The following is a 25,153-nucleotide window of genomic DNA, read 5'->3' as shown; positions in this document are numbered from 1 at the left end:
ATTTTAGATTATTTGCATATTTTCTGGAATATTTTAGTATTGTCCTAAAACATGCTTAATTTATAATGAGTGGTGAAATGGTGAAAAAATTTTTTCAAGTGGTTTATATTATTTACTTTATTAAAACTTTATTATAATAGTGACTTTAACAAGGACTAAAGAAGAGGAAATAGGATCTCTTACTGAGTTTTCTCTTAAGTTACTTGAAATGATACTTGAAGATGTTATAATAGACATGGATTCCTCTGGGGATGCAGAGATTGTTAGGAGCGTAGGCTGTTTCTGAGTTACAGTCTGCTGTTGCTTACACGCTTATGTGTATTGGCACATGGATTTCACCAATAGCTTTGACAAAGATTCTACACCTTTTTGGTTATTTATCAGTGCCTGTGAGCTGGTTCCAATATATTCTTTATGGAATTTATCTTAGAATATGAAAAGCTCCTAAGATAGGTGGCACACACAGTCCGCATCTGAATATGGTTTAATGAATAAGAAATGGTAGACTGGTATTATTTAATTTTTAATAATTATAGATTCAAAGGAAGTTGCAAACATAGGACAGGGAGGTCTCTTGTGCCCTTCTCTCAGTTCCCTCCTTTGGTTACATCTTCCTTAACTATTGAACTTTATCAAACCTAGGAAATTAACACGGGAATAAAGTGTGAGTATAGTTTTGTGTCATTTTATCACATGTAGATTCATGTAACCACTGCTGCAATCAGGATAAAGAGGTATTCCAGTACCACAAGGAGATCCCTCTCATGCTACTTTACACAGTTATTCCACTTCCTTACCTCCCACCATCTCTGATCTCTCAGAGTGGTATCTTTAAAACGTGAGTGAGATCATATTACTACCTGCTTCAAAGCTACCATAACCGATTGCAATGTCAGAATAAAATTTGAACTTTTGCAGTTACATACAAACCTGCTTATCTCTCTGCCCTCACTAAATAACAATTATGTACTACAGCTACACTTGCCTTCTGTGTGTTCTTCTAACAGAGTGTTTCTCAAGTTTGATCTCTGGGTCAGCAACAAACAGCATCACCTGAGAATTTGTTAGAGATGAAAATTTTTGGATTCCACATCAGACCTACTGAGTCAGGATGTCAGGGGCTAGGAGTTAGCAATCTTCTATTTTAACAAGTCTCTGAAGGTGATTCTGAAACATGCTAAAGTTTGAGGACCACTGTTCTAGCAAGTCAGATTCCTGCCACATGTTGACTTTTGCAGTGGCTTTACCCTTTGTCTGGAATATCTTTTAACTCACCATCACCTATCTTCCCAGGATTGGCTCATTTTTCCATTTATATCTGTGTCAAAAAGACTTCTATAGAGAGAACTTTACTCAGTGTCTAGTGTAAAATAGCCACTCCTTTATTTTCTGTTCTTTTTTTAATCTTTTGCATATTGCCTATCATCTAATATTTTTCTTATTCATTAGTTTCTTGTTTCCCTTTCATAAGATCTTATAATCTTAGAGAGTAGTACCTTGTTTATTTTGTTCACCTGTTGATGCCCGGGACCTGGAATGGTAGGCACACAATAAAAGTCCCCTGAATAATTGAATGTTTTATGATCTCTCTCTTTTTTTTTTAAGCTGTATTCCTCAAGACTGTAAAAGTTCTATTCCCCACAGCAACTTTTCTATAGGCAGATTATCAATGTATTTTATTATGATTCCAGATAAGAAACATGACAACCTTGGAAGAGAAAAGTTTTCTTATGTGTTCTAGCTTGTATCCTACCTACACTGTTTGACTATTTAATTTTTGCATTTGTATCAGATACCCCTCCCTATTCATTATGAAATCATTCATTATTATACTAGGTTTAAATTAAGATCCCCCAAATCCTTGATCAGCCAGCTACTGCCAAGGAATGTACAGGCCATGGGACACTTTGGACAGATGTTATCCATTACTAGTTAGGTACTTTTCCTTTTTCCAGTCTGGTATTCTACCCAAATTAGATAACTTGGGCTTTGTCTGAGTCCCGAGGATCCTTTGGCCCCATCCTCCCTCTCCCATCTTATATGCAACCATTATCAGTAGAAGTGCAGGCCATGTGGGCTTCTTGTTCTTGGTGTCTGATAAACCTTTACAGGTAGGAGAAATACATCGGGAGATATTCTTACTCCTGATTATCAGCTACGAAAGAAGAGCTGGCTCCGTTTTAGAGGAGATACTCAGAGAAGCCCCCTTCCTTTTAAAATTCCTTGACTACTACCAGTAAAAACATAATTCTAATACAAAAGACTACTTATGTGTCACAGAAGACTTCATCGTGTCCTTAACCTGTTTTAGAGCTCTTCTTTAGAGGTGGAAAGGAATCTTGAGATTCCTTGTAAACATTACAAAACAGGATTTCTCCCATTTATAATTAAATAACTTTTTAAGTATTATATATTTTAAATGTTTCTGCTTATTTATAAGTGTGATTTCTTAAAAAAAAAAAAAAAAGCTCTTTATATTAAAAATCCCAAATTTCGGGTAAATTTCAGAGCCACTGATTTGATCTTTGCTTAAGTACTTCTGTTTTATTCATTAACTAACAAATCTTTTGAATGTCTAGCAAATAGGGATATAAATTCCCTCAGGCCAGGACCATGTATTTTTTACACACACAAACACACACACACACACGTACATATATATATGTATATATACATATATATGTAGCATTTGTAACCATAAGACATATATGAAGTTAGTAAATGTAGGAGAAGTTTGGAAACAAGCTTGGGATATATTAAAATAAGCAAATGGTTAAAAAAAATCTATGGGCTATAATAGTAGTTCTGTGATTGCTAACCAATTTGGTTACATAAGAAATGGATACTGAAGTTATTCGACCAATTTCAAATAGTAAAGTATTTTCTATAAGTATTTTTCACAGAAATTATTTTAATTTTGGTACTTTGTTTAGATAGCCAAAGAATTCTTAAATGTTACTGATCTCATAAACCTTTTGTTTTCTGTTTTGCTTTCTCAATCCTTCTCATGTGATCCTGAATCTTGGGCTGGTAATGGAATGATTTTGGATACTGTGAACCACAGAGCCTATTGTGAAGAATGGCAGGCCTCCAACCTCTCACAGTATGCATTCCTTCCTCCACCAGTACACAGGATCCTTCAAGAAGCCCCCGTTGCGGAGACCACATAGTGTTATTGGAGGAAGCCTTGGATCCTTCATGGCAATGCCCAGAAATGGAAGCCGACTAGGTAATTTAACGGTCTTTTTTTTTTTTTTTTCCCCTAGAGGTCATGTACATAGCTAGATTATAGTTGTATGGAATCAGCCTTTATTATCTGATTTTTCTTGTAAGATAAAAATCAAGTTGAAAATAACAGAGGTAGCAGGAAGATGGAAGGCTCTAGAGAGGTGATAGCACTGACACTACAGAGCAGTAACATTTGAAAACCTGTCCACCAGAAAGAAAACAAAACCCTTAAGAGATGGATGCAAGATTTCAAGGTGAACAGAAGCTTGCTTAATTTAGGGTCATACCATAGTAACTCCAGATTGTCACCATGCAATAGCCCGGTGCGGTAATTAGTATCCATGATTATCCCCTGAGTTCTCATTCTTAGGTCACTGTGTCATTGTAAGTATTCAGGAAAAATACATATCTACAAGTTTCTTTTTATCTCTCTGGTATTTTTTTTTTTTTTTTAACATTTATTTATTTGAGAGAGAGAGAGAGTGAGCGAGCATGAGCAGGGGAGGGCAGAGAGAGAGGGAGACTCAGAATCCAAAGCAGACTCCAGGCTCTGAGCCGTCAGCACAGAGCCTGATGTGGGGCTTAAACTCACAAACTGTGAGATCGTGACCTGAGCCAAAGTTGGAAGCTTAACCGACTGAGTCACCCAGGCATCCCATCTCTGGTCTCTTTTGATGGCATCTTACTATCATGCTTTGATTTTTTTAAGTAAAATAATTTTATAGTCTCATGGCATAATTATATTAACTGAAGTTTCTGAGGGTTTTATTTTGCTGCTTGCTTTATCTCCTTTGTCATGGTAGATTATTTCTTCATTTGTTTTGTTCATTTTGGGAGTATGAGCTTATCTCTCGTGGGGTTTTATCTAGGGGAGAAATGTATGAAGGTTTTATCCTCATAGGTGTAACCCTACAGAATGGTGTACTGGAGTAGGCTCACACTGGTTCATGAGAGATGATTGTTAAGTTTTCAGGAATTTTGCAAGCTGGTTGTTAAATGTAGCCATTATTAAGATTTAAATTATATAAATCTGTAATTAAGTAAGCTAATTAAAAACAAAGTTAATGAATACTTAAAACTCATTATTTCCTAATTATTTTACTACACTTTACTATTACCTCTGCTTTGGGGGTTATTTCTGTTATATCTGTATAATCAAAATTTTATGTAATGGCATGTACATTTCTTCCCAATTACGTGCTCAGTAATGGTCATATTGTAACTTGAAGTTGGCCGTGGAGGGAGTATTTACCCCACAGAAATTGGAGAACACTTCAGATTAGGATTTGATTTATAGTTTCGCTGTCTAGTCCAGGGATTGGCAAACTTTTCTGTAAAGGGCCAGATTGTAAATTTTTTGGGTTTTATGGGCCACATGTTGTCTCTATTGCATATTCTTTTTCTTTTAAAATAACTCTTTAAAGATGCAGAAAATATTTTTAGTTTAGGAGCCATATAAAAACATGTCACATTTGCTGATCTTTGGTCTGAATTTAAGAAAATGGTATTGAAAATGTTAGTAATGCAGATTAAATTTAAAAGTGTATTGTATCTGTAGCTGTTACAGTTGTAAGTGGCACAAAATTGAGCCATTTATTCTTTTAGTACTTGAAAACCATTACCTAATTCAGCAAAGAAGTGCTCATACACGTGACAAATGAATGAAACTTTGACATAATCCTTAATTATTTCACTTTTGTCTTATTAACGGAAATGAAAATGAACATGATAATCATGTTGGAACTACATTTGTTCATTAATGACATGAGTAATTTCTTGGTTGAGTCAGATGGTACTCGAGTATTTATTCATAGTCTGAGATTAATATGCTCCTTTGTGGTCCTTGTACAGGAGAACAGATTTATTTAAGTCTGTCCTTTACTGAAGATGTACTACTTTGAGAGTCTTGTGCCTTTCTTTGGGAGGCTCTCATTGCACCTTGGACAGCCAGGGCTTCATCTTTTATCCTAGTGTGGTGGCTAAACCCATGCACCTTCTTACCAAGATCAGCAACCCCTCCTCAAGAGAGTGACAGAGTCCATTACGAATAACAGCTTTTGGCTCTTACTTCTCTGTCTTCGCTTCCTCAATGTTGTGCCTATATTCTTGTAAACTCAGCTATACATTTTAAAATATTATTGCATTTTAATCAACATTTTCTTGAAGGAGGTAGATGTTCAGATTTTGCTGGAAGTTGAAGGCATGATTAAATCATCTTTAGCATTTTAAAAGTGTGACAAAAGAATACTTGGCCTCAGATGTGTCGGATACCATCAGATTAGGAATCAGTTCCCAGTGCACTGACTTTTATTGCCAAGTTAATTTTTTGTTTAAATCTTAGTATGAAATTTCTCCAGAAATCTTTGTATAATAGAAGTGTGTTCTTAAATTACATATCTATTAAAAATCATTATATTTGTAACTACTTACTAGTGTAAGAATTTTCTCAATAATGTGTTATCAGGACAAAAAACAAAAATACAGGAATTCTGAGACTGATTTGATAAGATCCTTGACTTAAACAGTTCTCATTTTCACAAGTAAATATTCATTAAAAATAAAAATTTACAGCTATAAAATACTATTTTTTTACATGTTGATATTTCATATAATCTTTCATTTGAAAGAAGAGGTGCAGTTATCTAGTCCATTCTTTGATTTTTAGTTAATAATCAATTTTAGATTATTTGTTGACTACTTTTTTATTTTTAATGTTTTTACGTATTTATTTTGAGAGAGAGAGAGAACATGAACAGGGAAGGGGCAGAAAGAGGAGAGAGAGAATCCCAAGCAGGCTCTGGCTATAGCACAGAGCTTGACATGGGGCTTGATCTCACAAACCGTGGGATCATGACCTGAGCCAAAATCAAGAGTTGGAGCCTTAACCAACTGAGCCACCCAGGTGTTCCTGTTAAGCACTTTCTAAATATCAGACACTCTTTTAAGTTGGGGAATACTAAAGTGAATAAGCTAAATCGTGCCTCCAATGATCTCAGAAGTTGGTGTAAAATCCCATGAAACAAAAAAATGCTTTTCAGTGCAATGGGAGCAGTAGGTGTGGGTACAGTAGTCATCTGTGTCTGAGAGTAGAAGAGATTTCACTGAGTAATGACAAATGAGCATAGTTTTGAAGAATGAGCTCACCAAATTGGTAAATTGGGGAAAGCCGTCTCTTACAGATATAACAGTGCGGCGGGGAGTATGTTAAAACACTCTAGCATGAAACAACCTACTTGTGGGGCCAATGACTAATTCTGTAAAGAGAACCAGTGGTAAGAGATCTATTTGGGATCTAGTATATGTTTCTGGTAGGCAACTCTTGCTATATGAATTACAGGATGATTGACAAATGCAAATATAGAGCAAGTATATAAGTATACAAATTTGTTTTCAGTATACCCAGATAGAATTAATCTTCCTCCTCTCTCATTTAACTTTTATCCTTAAAAAAAAAGACAAAAAACCAAAACCATAACCCACTTGTATGGTAATTTAAATATGTTTTTTACTTCAAACAGATTTTTGGTGGTCAAAAACTTATTTCTGCAGTTAAATAGATATTCAATGAATAATTTTTGAATTGTTCTTTTATTTTTTAACACTAGAGAGGGAAAGCTGCATTAGTGGCTTTGAAAACTTTTTTTTTTAAGAATATTCAAAGAAGTTATCATTTGTCTGTAGACCCAATGACACATTATCTAATGGAAAAGTACTAAACTAAATAAAAGGCAAAAGACTAGGTTTCTATTTTAGCTCTGCCTCTAAGCTGTGTAACCTTTGAAAATCATTTAACCTTTCAAAGTCTCAGTTTCCAGATCTGGAAAATCAGAGAACTAAGAAATCCTCAAGTGTTATTTCCAGCCTATAACTTTATTATTCAGCTCTTGATAATAACTTGAATGTTAATTTTTTCCATAGTTTTTCATAATCTCAGAGTGTGAAAGCATTTCTCACTACTGTTTCAAGACATCTGAATTATATTTTGATCTGTTAGCTATATACCTAGAACACCCAGAATGTAAGACTTCTTATGCTATGATTTTTATGTCTTGGCTGTCTGTATCTTAGTTGTAGTGATAATAAATTATGTGATATATAGTAGGGTATAATACATCTCTCCCACGATAAGTGATGTTTCATTTTCTGATACAGATATTGTTCATGAAAATCTAAAAATGGGATCAGATGGTGAGAGTGACCAAGCTTCTGGGACATCATCTGATGAAGTACAGTCACCTACGGGTGTTTGTCTTAGAAATCGTATACATAGACGGATCTCAATGGAGGTAACCATTTAAAAAAATTAAAATGTACCTGCATATGTGTGTTTGTGTATATAAATACACATATATATCAAACAGAGCAAATGCCCATTTGAAAATTTTCATGAAGGCAAATGACATTGTAAGAAAATTTAGTATGGTCTTGTGAATATTTCCTTTTTTCCAATTATCTACCATGCCAAGGCAAGTATACATTAATTATATTTAACATTCTGCAAAACATGTAAGGGTCTGTTGTAGTGGAAATGTGAATTTTCAAAAATACTGGAAATTCAGAATGATACTTTAGCAAAGTTTTCTTTTTAGAAAATAGGATTTTAATTATATTTTTGAGGTTCATCTGGATACTTAATACTTTATATTTTATTTCAGATTTCAAAATGTATACATAAAATAAGCATCAGCTTTTTTTGTTTTTTTTTTTTGTTTTTTTTTTTTTTGCTTCATATTGTAAATATGGTTATCATTTCCTTTATGGCTTATTATACCTACTATTGTAGAACATATAAGTTATTTCCCCATGTAAAAGAATTAATAGTTTATATATAACCTTGAGATTGGAAGTTGATTGTGAATGTTCTTATTTTGGTACATACTATAGATTAAAATAGTTTTGTCCAAAAAAATTGAACATGTTTTGAATTAAGAATATTGGGGTTTTTGGTGCTTTTGAGTTGACATTACAATGCGTAGGGTCTCTGTCCCATTGGTTGATTGCATTTTCATTGATAAAAGGTTGTTTCTAAAGCAGTGAAGTAAAACAGTATCAGTTTTCTAAATGATAAATTAATATTTTTAACTCTTGAGATCACCTTGATGTCTGTTCATATCACTGTATAAATTATATCACAATAATAATGAAAATATTTTCTTCATCATATATATGGTTTTATCATATGTTTAAAGTTTATTTACTATTAAGATCTATCGTCTGGACTTTCTAACTCTTTTATTGAGCTGTGTTTATTTCCCGCCCCCAAAGGTGACCCACTCTTGATGATATTCTTACTTTCATATATTTTAATAGCTGAAGAAAGACTTCTTTCTTAACATCCTCCACATCTTGCACATCATTATATATTATTATTCAGGATGTTTTTGGATGTTACTTTCTGTGTATTCTTCTATATAAATTTTAAATATATTTTTTTAATGTTTATTTTGAGAGCGAGAACGTATACATGTGCATGGGCAGGAGTGAGGGGCAGAAAGAGAGGGAGAGAGAATCCCAAATAGGCTCCAAACTGTCAGCCCAGAGCCTGATGCGGGGCTTGATCCCACGACTTTGAGATCATGCATGATCTGAGCCAAAATCAAGAGTCAGATGCTTAGTGACTAAGCCACCCAGGGCCCCCTTAAATATCGTGTTCTAATAATAATGTTATTGTGATTTGTTTGGGATTATGGAAAACTAACAAACCATTATCTTTTAATTATTTAGTATTACCGTTTGGTAACATGGTATATATTTCAATACTTGATATCTCTCAGTAAATATTTACATAGTTCTTATACATCTCACTTTTGTTTTTTGGTTTGGTTACTATCATGAATAGTAGAGATTTTTTTTACATGTTGGTTTATTATTGAGAGAGAGCAGGGGAGGAGCAGAGAGAGAGGGAGACAGCAGTGGGCTCTGTGCTGAGAGTGGAGAGCCGATGCAGGGCTCGGACTCAAGAGCTGTGAGATCATGACCTGAGCTGAAGTTGGACACTTAACTGGCTGAGCCACCCAAGCACCCCAGGGATTTATTTTTTATAGGATTTATGTTTTTTGGTATGATAATGTAGGAAAGATTCCCTTTTGATTTCTCAGTTCACATTTTGTAATTAAATGGAATAGATGGTGCCTGGGTGGCTCAGTCTGTTAAGTGTCCAACTTTGGCTCAGGTCACGATCTCACGGTTCATGGGTTAAAGCCCTGTGTCGGGCTCTGTGCTGACAGCTGGAGCCTGCTTCAGATTCTGTGTCTCCTCTCTCTCTGCTCCTCACCCACTCAAGCTCTGTCTCTCTCAGAAATAAAAAATAAACATCAAAAAATTAACAACAAAAAAGAAATAGAAGTGCCTTTTTTAAAACCCACCCTTTATCCCACCTAACTGTGGTGAGTTTTACATATATATATATATATATATTGCTACTCTAATCTTTATTATTTCCTGCCTTCTACTAGGTTTGGACATTGTTTTTCTTTTTCTAGCTTCTTTAGGTATATAAAGTTAAGTTGTTTATTTGAGATTTTTCTTGCTTTTTATTTATTTCCATTGACATAGCATTAATAAAAGATTTCAGTTGTCTCGCTGTGCTTGTGCACAAAACTTTATCTACTTGGTTGTTACTTAAACCAGTCACATTTTGTGGTGGTCTTTTCCTCTTCGTACAAAGTATAAATCATGTCTAAGAAAATTCCATGTGAAATTTACCAACAAAAGGACTCAGAAATAATGGAGTTGCAGAGTACCATTTCTGTAGAACTCTGTTGTATACTTCTGCTTACAGTAAATATATTTGCATTCAGATATTATATATAATCAACATGAGTAACTTTGAAACTATAATAAAACTTGACAATTACTTATTAATAAACAGTACAGTAGAGCCTATGAATTCAAAAGTAAAATGCCCTTGTCTCTTTTATTTGTGATTACAAATACCTTTTTTTCCCTTTTTTTCTTTTTAAAGGATTTAAATAAACGGTTATCATTGCCTGCAGATATCAGAATACCTGATGGGTATCTTGAAAAGTTGCAGATAAACAGTCCACCATTTGATCAACCAATGAGCCGAAGGTCTCGTAGAGCTTCTTTAGTAAGTTTTCAGTCTCCTATACCTATGCCATCCAGTCTCCTTGTTTGATTTTCTGGGTGTAAATACTTTACATTAATTTTTATATTGCTTTTTGAATAACTAAATTTTATTACATTGCCTTTTGGATTTTATCTTTTTCCAATTCTTTAAGGGTTTAAAGATGCATATTGGAATACAATTTAAGCTATATTCTGTTTTATTTTTAGAAGTTTTTTTGATATATGCTAGATGTACAGAATATGTATTATAGAAATATATATTAATATATACTAGATATACAGAAAAGTACATAAACCATAATTATATAGCTCAATGTATTTTGCAAAGTTAACATACCTATGTAACCAGTACCTAGATCAATAAAATTCCAAAAATCACAGAAACCCTATCCTGCCACTTCTCTGTTCACTTTCTACTCTTACTTCCTCAACTGTAGCCACATCCCTGCCTTCTAATGCCAAAGATTAGGTTTACCCATGTTTCCCCATATTATGCTCATAGTATGTTTTAATATCTCGAAAGACTTTTTTTAAATCCTCATTTATGTACACATTCTTACTTTTAAAATGCTTTTAGTTCTGGTTATTCATATTAAATTATGTTTTATACAAACGTATAAAAATGTATGCAAGTTTATGTATATTTTACAATCCACATGGAAGTATACAGTATGTATTTGTTTTTTGATTGGGCTCTCTTGCTCAATGTTCTCGTGTATTTATCTAGTTTGTTGTGTGCATAGTTCATTTGTTCTTTTTGTTGCACGGCATTCCATTGTATACTATACTTTATCTAGTCTCCTGTTGATAGACATTTAAACATTTGGGTTGTTTTTTAGTTTTAGGTTATTACAAAATAGTGGTTCTGTTATCACTCTTGTACCTGTATTTTGGTTAATACATGTAGTCATTTCTGTTGGGTACATACTTAGGAGTGGAATTTTTGGAACTGATTGTATGCATATGTTTAGCTATTTTTTTTCAAAGTTTATTTATTTTTGAGAGAGAACACAAGCAAGGGAGGGCAGAGAGGGGGTGGGGGGAGAGAGAGAATCCCAAGCAGGCTCTGCACTGACAGTGTGGAGCCTGACGCAGGGCTCGATCCCACAAACCTTATAAGGTCACAACCTAAGCTGAAATCAAGAGTTGGATGCTCAACTGACTGAGCCACCCAGGCACCCCTTCAGCTTTCCTAAATACTGTCAAAAGGCTTTCCAAAGTGTTTGTACCAATTTACACTCCCATCAGTATTTGATAGTTTTGTTTGTTCACTTTAGCCAAGTTTTGATACTCTTTTTAAAAAATGTTTACTTTTCTGGTCATTGTGTAGTGTTACCTTCTTGTGATTTTATTTTGCATTTCTCTGATGACTAAGCTGAACACCTTTTTAATGTTTACTGGCCATTTATATATGATATGTGCCTTCCTTTGTGATTTGACTGCTGAAGTCTGTCATCTCCTTTCTTTTGGGTTTTCTGCCTTTTTGAAAATTGATTTATATAAATTCTTTATACATTCTTTATCAAGAACCTTTATGAATTATGTCATTGATTTATATAAATTCTTTATACATTCTTTATCAAGAACCTTTCTGAGTTATATGTCTTGCAAATATCTTCCAGCATGTAGCAGTTGACCCTTGCAATAGCCACTGCTCATTGACAGTTCAGCTTTCCCTGTTGCAGTGTCACCTTTGACACAGTTTAGGTGATTGTATATGTAAGGACCTCTTTTGAATAGTTACAGTCCTATAATAGAGGTATGTATAAAGTGCTGTGGGATAAAAAGAAGAGATAGTAAAATGACTTTGCATATTATAGGCTTAAAAGGAGATCATACTTGAGTGGCTTTAAAAGGATGGATAGGAATTTGTCAGGTTGACTTGGTAGAAGGATATTTTTGGTTTTTTTTTGGGGGGGGGGTTGTTTGTTTATTTTGAAAAAAAGACAGTGAGGCGGGGGGAGGGTCAGAGAGAGAGAGAATCCCAAGCAGGCTCTGCACCATCAGTGCAGAGCCTGATGCAGGGCTCGATTTCATGTAGTGTGTGTGAGATCATGACCTGAGCTAAAATCAAGAGTCGGATGCTTAACAGCCTGGGCCACCCAAGCACCCCGGTAGAAGGGTGTTTTAAGCAGAGGAAACTTGATGTACTAAAACCCACAAATATGAATGTAGGTATGTTGGGAAGTTATAACTAATATGAAGGGTATATGTGGAATAATATTAAAGAATAGGGCTTGAAAGGATAGGATAAATCCAGACTGTAAAAAGCTTTGGCTATCAGGCCAAATAAGGAGTCTGAACTTCATTCATCTCATGTGATGGACCTCAGTGGTAGTGATTTAAACAAGGACTGACATGATCACATTTTTGTTTCTTAAAGTGGCTTCAGGAAAAGTGTAAACGAAGTGGAAGGAGAGAAAGACTAGAGGCAGGATGATGAATTAGGAATTTATTCAAAATTAAGGATGATGTGGCAGTCCTGTGGAAATGGGAAATAGAACCCAGATCCTAGGGACCACGTAGAGAGATAAAATAGGAGCTCTGGTACTCAGTTGAACTTTGTGTTTGAAGAAGGGGCAATTGAAGATTCCTAGGTACTAGCAGTTCTCCTTTTTATATTTTATATCATGGAATTTTTTTTATATACCAAAAATTTCTCTTTTGGTTACATATTCTAAAGAATAAAATTACTTTAGACTGTATATAATATGAACGTATTGTTATTTGACATTCATTCATCGATGCTTAATAAAAGTATAGTGCCAACTTGATTTTGGTGTAGGTTTATTATCATAGTTTTGTATCACTGCCTAAGACGTTTTTATTTAAATATCTTTGCCATTTGGTTGCCTAGTTGAAAATGTTCTTTGGCTATCAATTTTTATCAAAGATTAGTACTTAGGATACAGTTTGGAGTTATTGAATATTCACATTTAGACTAAAGATATGATTTAATCACAACATAATTCTTAAAGCTATTCTTTAAGAGCTTTTTCAGTATACGTGAAATTAAAGAAAACAGTGCCCTCTAATGAATGTTAAGTGATGGAATTTTTATTATGGTTGAGTGTTCCTACTCATCTTCCTTGGTTTTTGATCTAAAATGGCTTATAGATTTCAGTAAATCATGCCAGCTCTATTTGGTTTCTACTAATGCAGCCTTTTCATTATTCATCTACTTTGCTAAAGCATGATTTCTTTTGAAGTATATTAGAAAATTATTCTTCAGTACCCTAGGTTTATGTATGAAAGGGAAGGGTTAGGGAACGGATGGAAAGGAGATGGGAAAAGAAGCTATTCTTCACATGTGTTAGAGCTCATGTTTCCATGGATAATATACTCGTTAAAAAATATATTTTCAAGATAAAATATAAAATTTTAACCTTGTCTTTCTAAAAGTATAAAACTTTTCTCATATTCAATAGCAATGTATAACAAATAGAGTAGTAAAAATAATATAAACCCTTGTTTGAGTAGGAATTAAGGAGCAAATCACAATTCATTTCTGAAGAAAGACATACAATAGGGCTAATTGGTTTTCTTTAAATTCATGATCATCAGTCTCAAATGAACCCTCAGTATTGCTTGGCTGCTCTATACTGCCTTTCTCTGGTTTACTCTTCCCCTGTCACTCTACGCAGATGATTTCAAAGAAGAGAGAAGCTGTTTATCAGAAACCTCCTCATTTTTTGAATAACAAGTGTGCAAATCTGTCTACACCTCTACTCATTCTATTCTTTCCTTCTTTTAATATAGAGGAGTTTTCCTTCCTATCCCATCTGCTTGGGATGCTTTAGAATATTTGTAATTGCTGAGGCCCCTGGGTGGCTCACTTGGTTGAGCATATATATGACTATTGATTTTGGCTCAGGTCATGATCCCAAGGGTTGTGAGATTGAGCCCTGTGTCGGGCTCTGTGTGGAGCATGGAGTCTGCTTGATATTTTTTCTCAATCTCTCTCTCTCTCTCTCTCTCTCTCTTTGTCTCTCTCTCTACCTCCCTCTCCCTCCCTCCCTCCCTCTCTATCTCTCTCTCCCTGCCCTCCCCACTGCTCGTCCTCTCTCTCTCTCTCAAAAAAATAAAATTATCATCTCTATACACACATATATTCAGTCTCCCTCTCTTAACTGCATTCTTTCTATTTTTATTTTAGAGTGGTTTTAGACTTATAGAAAAATTTAAAAGGTAATCTAAAGAGTTCCCATATACCACATACCTAGTTACCACTATTATTAACATTTTACATTACTGTAGTGTGTTTGTCACAACCAAGGAAACCAACATTTGGTACATTACTATTAACTCCACACTTTTTTCATATTTCCCCAGTTTTCAGCTAATGTCCTTTCTTTGTCCCCATTTCCTATCTAGGACACCACATTACATTTAGTTGTCATATCTCATATTAAGGGTATTGGTTATTGGATTGGTGAAGTGTTACTTAATACTCATTTATGGTTGATTAGAAATGGATGTTCTAACTCAACATTTTGTTAAACATTAGATTAGTGGAAATCCCATATACCAATAGTCATGATGCATTAGAGCATTGATGTACTTAGAATGATGGCATGCCCAGTGGAAATTTGTGAGACTGTTATGTGCAGTTTTAGTAGATTGAAAGTCTGTATATGAAAATTTGCCTCATTATATTGAAATTGTAGGTTTTACACATTTACAGAATCTGCTTGTTCCTAACAATGAGTCGGATTCCTCATTCATGGCTTTAGCAATATGTAGCTTATATAGTCCTTTCTTTTTTATTTCTAATAATAGGTGAGGAAATAGGGTATCAAGTCCTGATGTCTCTCAGAAATAATAAATATATTATGGAGTGTGAAAGTTAGGTTCAAAATCCACTCAAAATTTAACTTACCATTGGCATATTATGTACACAATTAAGATACTATCCATACTGATGGTAACAGCAGTTTTTGTAAGAAAACTACCAAATAGAATAGAGGTTCTCAATCCCTTTTCTGCCCCCCATATTTCTATCAGTAACATCAACTCCGTAATTGTTACAAGGAAGGAAATGGGTGTTTGAAAAAGTCTCCCTTTGTCCCCAGTGTTTCTTATATATATGTTCACTTTTAGGATGACATCTATAAAACTTTTGCATATACTTCACTTGTTTTTAAGTTCAGACTATATTGCTAACATGTTAAGACATCTTAAGGACAGCACTTGTAATGAGTACTAGGTGTTATATGTAAGTGATGAGTCACTGAATTCTACACCTGAAATCAATATTAGTTAACTAAATTTAAATTAAAAATTGAAACTGAAGAAAAAAAGACATCTTTACAACTGTGATACAGTGATTATGTTGGCAGACCCAGAGTAATCCAGAAATTTCCCATAATGCTCAAATACCACTTCCAGGTTACAGTGAATTATAGGAAGGCTTTTGCAACTTATAGTTCATCTTGGATTTAAAAAAGTTTTTCATGTGCTTATGCTAAGAGTCATCTGAACAGGAATTTGGGGCTGCCAAAAAGCCAGGTATTCCCTTGAAACAATGAAGTAACAGAAAAAAATATCTTTATTTGTTTGGAAAGTAGAATTAAGGAGGTTTTTATATGTTATTAAAATATGAAACTTACTGTTCCATTTCTTTAGCTATTTTTTTTTTCTTTACAAAACTTGGAAAATAATCTAATGATGGAACTCAGTCTAGATTGTGAACTCATGAAAGCAGGAATAATTTCTGTCGTCTTCACTATATCCCCAGTACCTAGCATTGTACTTGGTAAATGTTGAATAAATGAGCTTTGTCCTTTGTCCTCTGAATAATTTCTGTAGGAGAGCATGTCAACAAGCTAGTCATTATATCTATTGTTAATCTTGTCATGTTCAGCAGATAAAAATGCAAGCAAAATTTTCTAAAAATTCCATTTAAAGATTCAGTAACTAATATTTAAATGTAATTAGTAAAGCCTGGGTTGGAAATTATTAAAATGGGCAATGAGGTAAAAACACTTTACTCCGGCATATAATTCACTAGTATAACTGTGCCTTTTGTCTGAATTCTCTGCCAGCCTGCATGATGAAATTCAGTAATGCTCTTTATCTTATAGATTGATTATTCAAATTTAAATTCAACTTCATAGCATAATTATAGTCTAGTATTTACCTCCTTTTTAAAAAGTAGACTTTCAGCATATGTTAATGATCTCACTGAATGTCATTCTCTGACAAATGACTTTGCTTTTATTAATATTTGATCATCTCTTAGTTTATTTCTTATATACTTTATAGGATGTAATAATCTCAGTAACATTTTCATTTTTATAGTCTTGAATTTGTAGTCCACTTATATACTTTTTAAAGCAAATGTCCACATTTTTGTCATAGCCACTGGACCATTGGACCAAAGTATATCTGATGTTTTTAGAGAATGCTAGTATTTTAATATAAAAGAATGAATAAAAAAATTTCCCAACTCCTAATAAGAAAAAGTTTCTGTCTTGCAGTCATATTTTTCTTTGTGGTTCTCATTATTATAGATGGTATTTTTATTTTTCTCAGAGACATTCATTGTTTTGTTTTTGCTGTTTTCCATTTATCATCAATATGGTTTTTTCCCCTTCATTAAAGATATGACACAAGACTTAAAATTCATGGCAAAAGTGCAGTAGTTCCTATTTGTGAGTTTAATGAATTCTAGAGATAGGTGTAAGAAAATAAATACATTCCACCATAGTTTATGTGACGCTGGCAGTTAGCATTTTTTCAGAGGTGTTAAGATCATATCTTAAATAGGCTATAAATAAAACATAACATATGCTAAAAGAGTATTCAGGATCAGGTTCACATGTACCAGGTAGTGGGCTCTTTGCCACATTCTCCCTATTAAAGCTAAAAACTGTATTTGTATTCAGAAAGTGTTACAGTTTTACTGTTTTATTCTGCAAGTTATTGGTAATAGGAAGCAAGGACTTAATATCTCTGAGTCATATGCAAGACAATACAGGCATGGATGGTGTATGATGGTTCCAGAATCTCATTTTTTAAATAACATTTTTTGAAAATACCACATAAAAAGTCTTAAAGAGTGCAAAAAGAAGTTTTGCAGTCATCCATTAATACCACCTGTGACCAAAGTTTTAATTAGTTTAGCAAAATTGAATTAAGTACTTTGGACATAAAGTTTTTCTAGTCTTTTAACTTTATATAAATCATAACAAAAGGACAAAAACAGTGTTAATGTTTATTGTTTTAAAAACAATAAAATTTTTTAAAAAGATAAAAATCTCTTTGAGGGACCTCTTGCTATTTTTGGCCGTTCAGCTTTGGGCAGTTTACCCCTACTGTTCAGAATGGTAAGTGAGGTTAAGTCAGACCATCAAGTATCATTTTTGCTTTATTCAGCACCTCTGGAGAAATTGCATATTTGAACCTCCAGAATTGGACTAAATACTTCCTTTCACTGGCTACTCATTTAAGGGCATTAACACCATTCTAGGTGAGAAGCAAACCTTTAGATTATTGCCTTTTTCACTAACTAGAAGGGGTACTAGAAAGCAATTTTAAGAAAATTTTTATTCTCTCTTGTTAACTTTTTCTGTTTTTGCTCTGTCAATCCCTAAGTTTTCATCTCTGTATATTTTTCCTTTTTTCTTAAATCTTTTGTTTTGTTTTGTTTTTAGTTTTTAAATATTTAGTTTCCTTTACATATTTGGGTGTATTCCATTCTACCTCATTTATTGACTCCGTACAAAAGTGAGGCAAACAAGTTCAGGGTTTAAAAGCAATGGTTTAAAAGAACTCACTTTTAAAGACTTTTGATGGAGTGCAGGGTGTCAGATTTAGACTTACTGCTTCTGGATTAGTTTCCTGATCTATGACGGAGTGTGACTTGCAGTTTGCCTTTTTCATTACATTTGGTTAGAAAACCTGAAACAAATAGAATTTTGTTGTTTGCAGGCCTTCCTAGGGAACTTGAAGATTGATGAATGAAAATGTGTCAGAAAATTACTTACTTTGCAATTTTGTTTAAAAAAAATCATGTAGTTGTCTTTTATAAAAATCTTAGTATCTTAAAATGCCTGTGGTATCTTAAAATCTCAGGGTCTTAAAATAAAACAAAACTTTTCACAGCAGAATGTTAACCATCTATTTAAAAAGATGGTTTGGCAGTTTTAATTGTGAACTTTGATGTTTTTGAACCTTTGAATATTCCAACATCGGGTATATTTTAAAACTTGACAGATGTTCAACAATTTACTTATAGTCAGATTTTTCTATTTTAAGACACTCTTTAAAGAAGGAAAGTTTCAGAAATTGAGGAAGGGGGCGCCTGGTTGTTTCAGTGGTAGAGCATGTGACTCTTGATCTTGGGGTCATGAGTTGAAGCCCCATGTTAGGTGTGGAGCTTACCTTAAAAAATAGAAATAAAAATAAAGTGCACCTCAAAAAAAAGAATAACATTTAAAAAAGATACTTAGGAAGAAATGAATTGAAATTTCAGGAATACTAAATTTATAATTGTTTGCTTTCAGTCAGAAATTGGGTTTGGAAAAATGGAAACCTATATCAAATTGGAAAAACTTGGAGAGGTAAGTACATACTTATCTCAAAAATATAAGACATGTTCATTATCTAAACTCCACAATTAGTCCACAGTTTTTACCAACCTTGAAAAAAAAGATGTAAGCACCGATGTCTAAAAGATTATATGTTGTACCGAAAAGGCAACAGAATGTTAGAAGGAAAAAAACCTTCCATTCTTGAAATTATGCCATCAGTTTGAAAGGAAATGAGTATTTTTTATAGCTTGTAATTTTTTATTGCAGCATAAGATGTTGTGCTCTCTTGGTAACAAAATAGGCATCTATTTGTTAGCAGTCTGCTGTCTGTACTGTGATGTGGGAAAATTGCAGGAGTTCAGACCTGCGAAGAATCAAAATATTATCTCTAAAGATGAAGACACATGTCATTGAAGGTTAAGGAAATTTGGGGCTAATAAGACTTTGATTTTCTTGAATTTGGTACTAGTGTTGACTAAGTTTGAAGTGGTCTTCCTCCCAGGGTGAGAAAGGGCAAGCCAGAAATAATGGAATTAGCTAATCAGGAAGCCTTAAGAGAGTTTGAGGGCTATGATAGAAGAAATCCGTAGAATATATTTGTTCTTTAAGGGAGAGTGAATGTATAAAAATTCTGGTAAGTCTGAGAACCAATAAAATTTTTCTAATTTAACAATGTGTTAGTACATTTTCAGTTTTCAGTTAATATGCTGTTAATTGCCTCCAGTCCACATACCATTACACATAGAGTGCCTTGGATTCTGAAGCTACTGATCCAGTTGTTAATCTATACAAAGTACAAAAAGTAAATTAAATATTCTCTGTATGTTCTCATATTTTGAGGCACTCCATAGGGTTATAAGAATACGGAGGCTCTGCAGATAGTAGTGAAAGTCCTCTTAGCTATAAAAAAACAACCAATACTAATCATTGTAGAGTTTTCCCTACAAAATGGACTTTAACATACGCTTACAAATTAGGAATTTAATTAGGTCTCTTTATTGTATAGATTCTATAGATAGACTCTTATGATATTTTGATGTCTTTCCAAAATATATTTTATAGGGTACATATGCAACAGTATATAAAGGAAGAAGTAAATTGACAGAGAATTTGGTGGCGTTAAAAGAGATCCGGTTGGAACATGAAGAAGGTGCACCCTGCACAGCTATAAGAGAAGGTAAAATTTGATCTTTGTGAACAAAATGTATAAGGGAGTTTACATAGAATTTATATAGGTTTAAAACCAAAGCTGAATACTAAGAGTTCATTTTTTATAAGTAAAAAGAGCTCAGATATAGAAATAGTAGATGACTGGGAGATATATTTAGACCTTAAAAAAGCTGATATTTAATAAAGGCAAATTATTTAACATAATTATATTATTGTATAGCTTATAGTGAAATACTGTGAAGTCATTAAAAATTATGGTCATAGGTAAATATTTGACATTGGGAAATGTTTTATATTATCTAAGGGAAAAAGCAACTATAAATTAGTATATACCGAATGTAAATAGTATGATACCATTTTTTTAAAAAAGGTTAATTATCTAGGGGGGCCTGGGTGGGTCGGTTAAGCTTCCAACTCTTGGTTTCAGCTCGGGTCACGATCTCATGGTTTGTGAGGTCGAACCCTGCGTTGGGCTCTGCACTGACAGCATGGAGCCTGCTTGGGATTCTCTCTGCCCCTCCCCTGCTCGTGTGCATGGTCTTGCTCTCACGCTCTCTCTCTCTCAATAAATAAACATTCAAAGAAAAAAAAGTAAAAAAAGTTCTGTATCTTTAAAAAAATAATCCAGAAAATGGCTTGAGGAAACCGATTAGCAATTTGGAAGGAAAACAACTGGTACCTTCAACTATATCTAGATCTTAGAAGTCTCAGTAAGTTAGTATTTGAGAAAAAAACAGTTATGGAGAATATTATTGTAATATGGAGGACAATTTTAAATATTAAAAATATCACACTCAAAACCATAAAAGAAAAGAAAAAACGGAGTTCTATTAAAATTTGTACTACAGGTCCTCTTGGTAAATTATTGTTTTACACTTAAGAGAATCTTAAACTCAATCAGTTCACGTGTTTATACTTCAGGTTTTTATAGTCTGGCTACTGCAGACTGAATAATTGACTTTCTTTTCTGTTTTCCAGTTTCACTATTAAAGGATCTAAAACATGCAAATATAGTAACCTTACATGACATTGTTCACACAGATAAATCTTTGACTCTGGTATTTGAATATCTGGTAAGCATTTAACAAAAATTCAGTATTTACTTTTGCTGTAATAAAACATAGGAAATTGAGTGTTTTAACAGCTCCAGGGCATTATTGTTTAATTATCAGTATTTAATTAAATTATGTGTTGTACATTCAATATCTTTACTCAAAAAAAAAAACACTTTTAAAAATTAAATACTATTAAGTAAATCATTCATGCCTTCTGGGAAGTATGTGTCACATAGTAAAGCACTATATTTTTTTAGGATAAAGATCTAAAACAGTACATGGATGACTGTGGAAACATCATGAGTATGCACAATGTAAAGGTAGGCTTTAGTGTGTCATTTTAAGTTTTGTTTAAATAGCCCTTCGATTTTCCAAACATAGAAAGTAACAGGAATATATAGAAATCATAATTTTAGAGTTTTCAAAACATAAATATGTAGTGTGTGGAGACTGCTGCTTGGAATTTCTTTGGGCTGTTTTTCCCCTCCTGCATTGACTTATTCTTGATGTTCTAATGCTGTGTTTTCTACCTACAAGTAAACCAAGGGTATATTCTTAGATCCTCTGAACTTGAGACTCTTCTTTGTCAACTCCAGAGAACTGAAGACTTTCTGTGTTCCACATCCTTTTTTCCACCAAAATCTAGGAATTGCTTTTTTCAGACAATCATTCAGAGCTCTACTGTGCTAATTCCCTTTTCTGAATCATAGCAGATTTTGAAGGCTGAGTAGGAGGTGCAGAAAGTAAAGTACCCAGAGGGTGGGTGATAGAAGCTGGTTTAGGTTATTTTTATAGCACGTAATTTGCCAGGGCTATGCAGCACCATTCTCTCTGACACCTCAGAATTTTTATACAACCACCAATTCCATTGCCTTATTTTAAAGACACTGTCCCAGATCAGGTATTTTTGGTGGATGGGTAGAGGTTGGTTAGTTGTTTTGCCAGAATATCATAATCAACCAATAAGGCTTAGTAGGCCTGTAAGCTTATGAGGATATATTTTATATATATTTTTTATTTTAAATCATTTTCTATAACATGGACAATTACTATGGGGACAAAGCTTCATTCCACTTTATTTTTAATATTTATTTTCATAGAAATTGTCAGACTGGAAAATAGATGCTTCAAATAGAATAATAAATTATAAAATTCAGAAAACTACATAAGGAAAGGCTTTGTACTTAAGGATGCGTTTTTTTTCTTTGACTATTCTAAGCCTGTTTTTTGTTTACCATAGCATGCTTACCAAAGTATATCTTATTATTTGTAAGACTAATTTCTGTTTATTTGTTTCTGTAGCTGTTTTTGTACCAAATTCTACGTGGTTTGGCATATTGCCACAGAAGAAAGGTATTGCACCGAGACTTGAAACCACAGAACCTACTCATTAATGAAAAAGGAGAATTAAAGCTAGCAGATTTTGGTATGGAATATATGAGATATTTATAAATAGTTCTATCTAGGTGGTTAAATTTATAAGAACAACTGTTGACACTATGTGATTGCTTTTATGTGAGTTTGGAAATTTTCTCTGTAGCCCACGGAATAAGATATTTGACAAAACTTAGGTGGGTGAGTTATGTTCACGAATGCTAAAAGGCCTGGGTTCTCAGGTGTGGACCCATCCTGAGACCCTTCCAGGGCATCTCCAAAAGTATCCGTCATCAAAATCATATTGTTACTTGCCTTTTCCACTGTGTCAGTATTTGCAGTGATAATCTAAAAGCAGTAAGGAGTAGAGCTGCTAATGCCTTCGTTTAAATCAAGGCAGTGGCACCTGATTGTACTTACTAGTCATTGTGTTCTTCACCAGTATACGCTTGTAGGAGAAAAGTGTCAATTCTGTATAAAAAGGTGTTTGATGAAGCAGTAAAATTGATTAACTTTATTAAATCTCCAACTTTACATGTCTTTGTAGTATTTTATGTGATGAAATGAGAAGTATACATAAAACATGTTTGTTGTATGTGGAAATACTGTATCTCAAGGAATAGTGCTTGTGTGACTATTTGAATGCAAACTGAACTAACCCTTTTTTTCAAGGAACACCATTTTTACTTGAGAAAAATGACTGACAAAGTATGGGCGCTCAGACTTATATATTTGGCAGGTGTTTTCTTTGAAATGAAGTGAGCCTATCGTATTTCTTGCCAATGGGAAGGTTTGAGTTTTAAAGCAAAAATTAGATGTTGGAAATTTGGACCTGCCACATTGAGCTTGATATTTTTCTGATACTTAAAGTCTTTATTGCTGATGAGATCAGTGGTGACATTAAGAAATATTTTTTGATATGCTAAAGAAATATGTAAATATTTGGAATATCTGTATAACTTAGGGAATCAATATATTCCAGATGACTAGTACTTACACGATATTATAGAATCATGCCTGGGTAAAAAGATCCACTTATAGTGGAAGACAGACCAATGAATTTTAATGTAACAAGAGTATGAGAAGTTTACTAATATGATTTCAGTTACCATCTAATCTTTAAGAAACTAAATCTGATTCAGTATCGAAGAATATGCAGTTTTCAGAAAGGCTATTTAAATGTTCTTCCTCTTTTCAACTTCATTTCTGTGTGAGATCTGGTTGTCTTCATATACTTCAAACAAAGCAACATATCACAACAGATTGAATATAAAAGCAGATGTGAGCATCTAAGAGTCTTTTAAAATAGACTACAGGGGCTCGTGGGTGGCTCAGTTGGTTAAACATCCAACTTCGGCTCAGGTCATGATCTCACGGCTCATGGGTTCAAGGCCAGCGTCAGGTTCTGTGCTGACAGCTCAGAGCCTGGAGCCTGCTTTAGATTCTGTCTCTCCCTCTCTCTCTGCCCCTTCCCTACTCTCATTCTGTCTCAAAAATAAACATTTAAAAAGTTTAAAATAGACTACAAAAATATAAAACAAGGCCATTTGTACTAATTTTTATTTTCCTGTAGAAAAAGATCTTTTTCATAAAAATTCATGTTTAATATCTAATGAATGGTGTTTTTAAATGAATACGTTTTAAATTTTCTCAGTTTTTCTAACATGGCAAATACCAATAAATATAATCTATATAAATAAAAGCTCTTTGGGTCTTCAATAATTTTGAATTATAATAAAAAGAGTCCTGAGACTAAAGAGTTTAAATGCCACTTCTGAAAAAGGGTTCTTTAATATGCCTGTCACCATGACTTTGTACTTATTTATCTGCTTATTAACTAATTATTGCTTAAATAATAGCTGTTTATCTCTCTCTGTTTAGCTAATCAGTTTTAACGAAATTACATACGCTTTATGCTTCTAGGAAGTAAACTTTGTTATATTAGAGAAACTTTGTATAGTAGCTTTCTTTTTTTGATTTTTGATTTTTTTTTTTTAATATTCTACATTTTGAGAGTTTCAGTACTCTAATAGAATTAAAAATCCAGTGCAAGGGCGCAGGGGTGGCTCAGTTAGGCATCTGACTTCAGCTCAGGTCATGATCTCACAGTTTGTGAGTTCGAGCCCCATGTGAGGCTCTGTGCTGACAGCTCAGAGCCTGGAGTCTGCTTCAGATTCCTTGTCCCTCTCTCTCTGCCCCTCCCCTGCTTGTGCTCTGTCTCTCTCTCAAAAATAAATAAACATTAAAAAAATTAAAAAAAAAAGTAATAAAAAGCCAGTGCAGTTTTCATAATTAGCATTTATCATTTTTCATAAGTGATTATAGATAGTAGTTTTACTTTTGGAGTATTGCATTAAATTTGACAATTTTAAGTCTCTCAAGTATTGCTTTGTTAACAAAAGATTAAAAATTCACTAAGTGGTGAGTTTGTTCAGGAAATTCCTATGCTTTTACTCACTTAACACTTTGTTGTTTGTTTGAAAGTAGATTGGTATTTGTTTTTACTTCCTTAAAAAGGAAATGGGTAGGCCACATGTGTTTAAATAAGAAATTACAAATTATTCGTATATGCTCACATAGATTATATAGTCTCGGGCACAGTTTTGTTGTTGCTTTCCTTATAATTGTTATTTTCTCTCTCTTTCATTCTTTTTTTGGCCAAAGCGCATTTACTGCTCCTTGTTCCTTAATCCCAAAATGAAT

The 25,153-nt window shown here is 33.5% G+C and overlaps 1 protein-coding gene across 5 annotated transcripts in view; it reads left to right on the top strand.

Moving 5' to 3' along the window:
* Positions 1-25,153, top strand: part of CDK17 (cyclin dependent kinase 17) — a 115,599-nt gene that overhangs the window by 73,307 nt on the left and 17,139 nt on the right. For 4 of the 5 annotated variants that reach the window (XM_078449582.2, XM_078449580.2, XM_078449578.2 and 1 more), the window contains 8 exons: positions 3,065-3,229; positions 7,381-7,514; positions 10,193-10,318; positions 18,825-18,881; positions 19,914-20,028; positions 21,000-21,094; positions 21,334-21,396; positions 22,379-22,502. In XM_078449582.2, coding sequence (XP_078305708.1) covers positions 3,065-3,229; positions 7,381-7,514; positions 10,193-10,318; positions 18,825-18,881; positions 19,914-20,028; positions 21,000-21,094; positions 21,334-21,396; positions 22,379-22,502 — 879 coding nt within the window. The remainder of the gene's footprint in view (positions 1-3,064; positions 3,230-7,380; positions 7,515-10,192; positions 10,319-18,824; positions 18,882-19,913; positions 20,029-20,999; positions 21,095-21,333; positions 21,397-22,378; positions 22,503-25,153) is intronic. The other variant, XM_078449581.2, reaches the window with a different exon arrangement.

This window comes from Panthera onca, chromosome B4 (genome assembly GCF_046562875.1).
Source record: "Panthera onca isolate mPanOnc1 chromosome B4, mPanOnc1 haplotype 2, whole genome shotgun sequence".
NCBI classification, from domain to species: domain Eukaryota; kingdom Metazoa; phylum Chordata; class Mammalia; order Carnivora; family Felidae; genus Panthera; species Panthera onca.
Note: the sequence above shows the minus strand (reverse complement) of the source record. Positions and strands in the feature narration are given on the sequence as shown.